This window comes from Oratosquilla oratoria, chromosome 39, assembly GCF_046742065.1.
Source record: "Oratosquilla oratoria isolate Oo_2021 chromosome 39, ASM4674206v1, whole genome shotgun sequence".
NCBI lineage: Eukaryota > Metazoa > Arthropoda > Malacostraca > Stomatopoda > Squillidae > Oratosquilla > Oratosquilla oratoria.
This window is the reverse complement of record NC_134815.1, coordinates 11,828,576-11,833,308: the sequence shown is the minus strand read 5'-3', so window position 1 is coordinate 11,833,308 and position 4,733 is coordinate 11,828,576. Positions and strand designations below refer to the sequence as shown.

General features: G+C 40.0%; 1 protein-coding gene across 1 annotated transcript in view; it reads right to left on the bottom strand.

The window, feature by feature from the left end:
• Positions 1-3,154, bottom strand: part of LOC143020288 (uncharacterized) — a 111,233-nt gene extending 108,079 nt beyond the window's left edge. Inside the window, exons 1-2 of the mRNA XM_076176533.1 lie at positions 2,946-3,154; positions 2,720-2,805 (exon numbers count right to left, since the gene is read on the bottom strand). Coding sequence (XP_076032648.1) covers positions 2,720-2,735 — 16 coding nt within the window. The 5' untranslated portion in view covers positions 2,736-2,805; positions 2,946-3,154. The remainder of the gene's footprint in view (positions 1-2,719; positions 2,806-2,945) is intronic.
• Between the last annotated feature and the right edge of the window lie 1,579 nt (positions 3,155-4,733).

Below are 4,733 nucleotides of genomic sequence, written 5' to 3'. Positions count from 1 at the left end.
TGTGAATTAATAGTTTGGGGGTCTATAGAAAATTTTAAACTTTACTAGAGTGCTATTAGATCATAGCGCATTCTTTTCATACTGAGGCCAATTATTTTTCTATACATTATTTTCAAAAGAAGGTTTATCCTCTCTCCTTGAAGGTTTCTGGGTAAACATCCAGTAAAAATGTACTTTCATAGCCCGAAGTACCTGGGTAGCAGCGACTTGATTCAAATTAGCCAACCGCCCATGCAAAGTCAACGAATTCCAGTCGAGTGACATGATCCCGACAAATTGTTATGGTCCACATTATTAAAATTAATACGCATGATGACTGGTTATTCTAACCTGTTTCAATTTTTAGAGTTTGTGATTTTTCCTAATAAAAAGTAAACAGTGAAAAAGGAAAGAACAAATAGTGAATCTGATGAAGCCAATGTGAAGGTGCACAGTTTAGAGAAAAATTTTCGAGTTCGTGATATGTGATTCAAGGCCTCTTAAATGAACTGTATTAAAATATCAAAGTACAGCGACAGGGATTTTTTTATCCATTACAATATCATCCATGAATATAAATACAACAGAAATACATAGAGAAATACAATGATAAAAATGCAAACAAAGACAAACGAGCGCGGATTCATTTGGGATAACCTTCGCTAACTTTATGGTGGCGATGAAGTTGAAACTTTAAGTTGAATATTACTTCGTATTCACAGCCAAACAGTAGTCTCAGCAATAGCAATTTAAAAAGATCATTTTTGACATTACAAATAAACATTTTGAAGGCAAATAGAGCTTCTAGGAGGAGGAAGTAACGATTCTTGAAACTGAAAATTGAGAACTAAAGCAATATGAAAACGCTTACGTGGAAGTTACGAAAATAAATTAATTTGTTATGCAATAAAACTAAAGCTCAGAGACTTAAGAAGACTCCAGGGTTTTTTATTGGCATGAAAATAGCATGTACACCTGCACGAATACAGCTGAAACAGGATTAATAACTGAAAAACAAATATGCTGTCGGAAATGATCAAGCAGATAGGGTGTCGATTCTCAAGTCATACCTTTTGATAATAAATAAAAGAACAACTAAACTGAATGAAAAGATAAATAGGCATATTACTAAAAGGGATAAAAACTAAACGAACTTATTCACAATCTTTATGAACATTCAAGATTATTCCACATTAGAAAACGAGTGTCAACTCGGCAGAACCTGAACCTGATGTTTGCTCAACCAATATATCCCAGTAATGGAACCGTTCATATGTGGAATGACGTAGGTACTAGGGGGTTCAAGGGATGAAAAATCTGTACAAGCAGAAAGAAAATGACATACACACAAGAAAAAATTGGTAAGCAGTGAGTGACATTGAAGCGACAGGGAGAGAGACGGAAAGAAAGAGAAACTAACAGAGGAAGTGAGACATGAAATACACAAAGATGAAAAGATGCTGAGAGAACGGAAAAGAAAAGTGAAAGGCGGAGGGAGACAGTAGAAGGGAGAGGATTGAGGAAAGATACGAGATAGAAAAGAAACCAAGAATGTCGAATCGAGGAGGCTGTGGCTCTCATCACTCGGACGACCTCCCATGCGGTCGGCCGCCGGCGTCAAGCGATACGAGTCTCCCGCCACAACGGCATAGATGCCGGCGAAGTGGCGAAATGTCCAAGAAGAAAAGAAGCAAATAAAAGACGAAAAGAAAAGAAGAGAAAGGAAGAAGAAACGAGAATAGAAGAAAAGATGAAAATAAAAGAAGAGAAAGGAAGATGGAGAGAGAAAAAAAAAGTTCAAAGGAGAAGGTGGAGGAGGGAAGAGAAGAGAAAAGAAACAGGAAGGAGAAAGGGGAGCAGAAGGGACAGGAGAAAGAGAGAAGATGAGAAAGAGGTGAGAAGAGGCAGGAGAATGAGGAGCAGAAAGAAGAGAAAAGGAAGGATTAAGATGAGGAGAAAAGGAAGGATTAAGATGAGGAGAAAAGGAAGGATTAAGATTAGGAGAACGAGAAGAAGTAGTAGAGGTGGGAAGAGGAGAAAAAGGAAAAAGTTAATGAAGACCCAGCTGAAGAATCGAACCAGCTTGCATCTAGTCTTCGAATTACAATCTTTTCAGTGTTGAAACTGATTTGGCGATGTCCTAAGTGAGTATAAACTTCGGCAAGGAAATTCAGCCGTTGAGCTCATTTCCTGGTTCACACTTGATAAACTAGCATTACTCGTATGTCTAGGTTCGAAACCCGATGACACTTTGTATTTTTTTATTATTATTTTTATATATTTATTCATCTGTTCGTCTATTAATGAATGTATTTATTAATTTATTTTCTTATTGATCTATCTATCGATTTATTTCTTACATGCGAATACGGTACGATAATGAAATCAAGTAATCAAATACCTTTCTATGTACTTACACTTAAATTAATTGTACTATCACTTCTAATCGTACTTAAATTAAAGTATAAATATCGCCACTTGTGACCCAAACCCAGCATACATGTTGGTAAAGATTACTATAAAAAAAAAAAATAATAACTTTTAAAGTAATTTAGTTTTCGATATATGGAGAGGTGGCCATGTTAATTTAGTGCATATGGAATTATATGAACACATCTGAGTACTTGACAAAACTTCTACGCATTTTTTCTCAACACATTCTATTACTGTACAACAAAGTGAATATACAAAGTCTCACTGGGAGTATACTCAGTCAAACTAAATCTGTATTAAACCTTACCTCTGTTACTGTCCATGGCGTGGTAGCTTTTTGTGTCGGAACACAACTATCATCGACGTGCGAAGCTGGTTCCAATAAACCACACACTAAAATAAACAAGGAAATAAATAAACGAACAAATAAAAAGTAAAAAATCAAATAATCTGATTTGAATCTTCACGTTTACAGAAGGCACCTCATCTCAGGACTTGCACCTGGGCGCGTGGCGAATTCAGCAAGGTCTAACCTACGTTCCAGCGCGTTGCAATTACACGCACAACTTGGGTCGCTAGTCTTTGGCCAGGTGAGCGAGAGTCCGTGGAATGAGAGAGGAGAACTCAGCGCTTTGACACCTGTGAGACACGAACAATCAATGTGTTCGGCACAGGGAGACGTCGCCTTCTCTTCCGTCTCCATCCTCCCTCCAACCACCACATTTTATCCCTCATCTTATCTCACTCCATTTTACCTGTCATATTGCCTTCCTGCTGTCCTTCTCCACCTGCTCTACGCCAGCCATCACTCCAGGTGTATCTTCCACCTGACCTCGTGTTCCTTCTACTTACTTAACTCTTTATATTTATGTATAGGATATGTGAGCACTCGTGCGGGGTCCTGTTTCTGGGTTTCCATATATTTACCAAAAGTTTGCTTTTAATTCATGTTTTTTTCGCCTAAATATTTTCTTCTAATTAATTTATCCTACAAATTAGTGTGTGTGTGCTCTTGTGTGTGTGTGCGTGTGTGCTTGTTTGTGTGTGCTCGTGTGTTTGTACCTGTGTGTGTGCGCGCGTGTGCTTGTGTGTGTGCTTGTGCGTGTGTGTGCTTGTGTGTGTGTGTGGTTGTGTGGTTGTGTGTGTGTGCTTGTGTGCTTGTGTGTTTGTGTGTGTGCTTGTGTGTTTGTGCCTGTGTGTGTATTTACCCAGTTGTATTTACCTAGTTGTGTCTTACGGGAAGGGGAGCTATGCTCATGGTGATCCACAGACATGCGACATGGCACTCGTTTTGAGTAAAACTCCTCTTGCTGACTTCACATCTTACCACAACACCTAAGATAACAATGTCACCACATGAAGATGACTGATGTCACCAGAGAAACCCACTAATCCCCTTTAATAGCGGACACCTATGTCGCCAAAGCCGCCAGAGCTGGTCAGGTCAAGAGCCTGCCAGACGCCAGAACTGGCCAGGTCAGGTGCCTGCCAGATAGATCTGCCCAGGTCGCGCACCTGGCAGAGGGCAGACCTGCCCAGGGTAGTCTTGAGGTGAAAGCCCGGCACTTAGTGTATCTTGCCCAAAGGGCCTATTTATAATCTTTTGTTCGTAACCCAGATCATTGTTAATAAATAGATGAAACTCCGGTTTGGAGTTTATCTCGCCCGCATTAAGCCCCTCTTATGTGACCGCATACAACTGGTTACACCGACGGCAGCGGTGCTCCCACGCCCTGAATAGAAGCGCTATCCTCAACCACACAACCGGTTACACAGGTGGCGAGCGGTTACACGTGGCGTCCCGTCTTTATCTCGCAGTGTCTAGCTTGCTCTTAAATTCGTGTTTAGTTTTTTTGCACAAACTATTGCTTTATCCACTTTGTTTCAGATATCCACCAGTCTGTGTGGAAATTTTTTTTCGGGTCTGTTCTATAACGATCCTTTTTGAGTTTCTTATGTCCCCTTGTATTTCTCTTATCCCAATTTAACAAGTCCTCTCTATCAAGGATTTGTGTGTGTGTGTGTGTGTGTGTGTGTGTGTGTGTGTGTGTGTGTGTGTGTGTGTCTGTGTGTGTGTGTGCGCGCGCGCGCGTATGAGGGTGCGTGTATGTATTTTACCTAGTTGTATTTTACGGGAAGGGGAGCTATGCTCGTGGGATCCCGTCTTCATATCTCATTTTATCTAAACTATTTTTAGATTCATGTATTGTTTTTGCACACACCACTTTCTCATCTAGCATGTTCCAAATGTCTATTACTCTGTGAGGAAAGCTGTTCTTTTTCAGATCTCTTCTATAGCTGTCTTCTTGATTTTCTTTCCA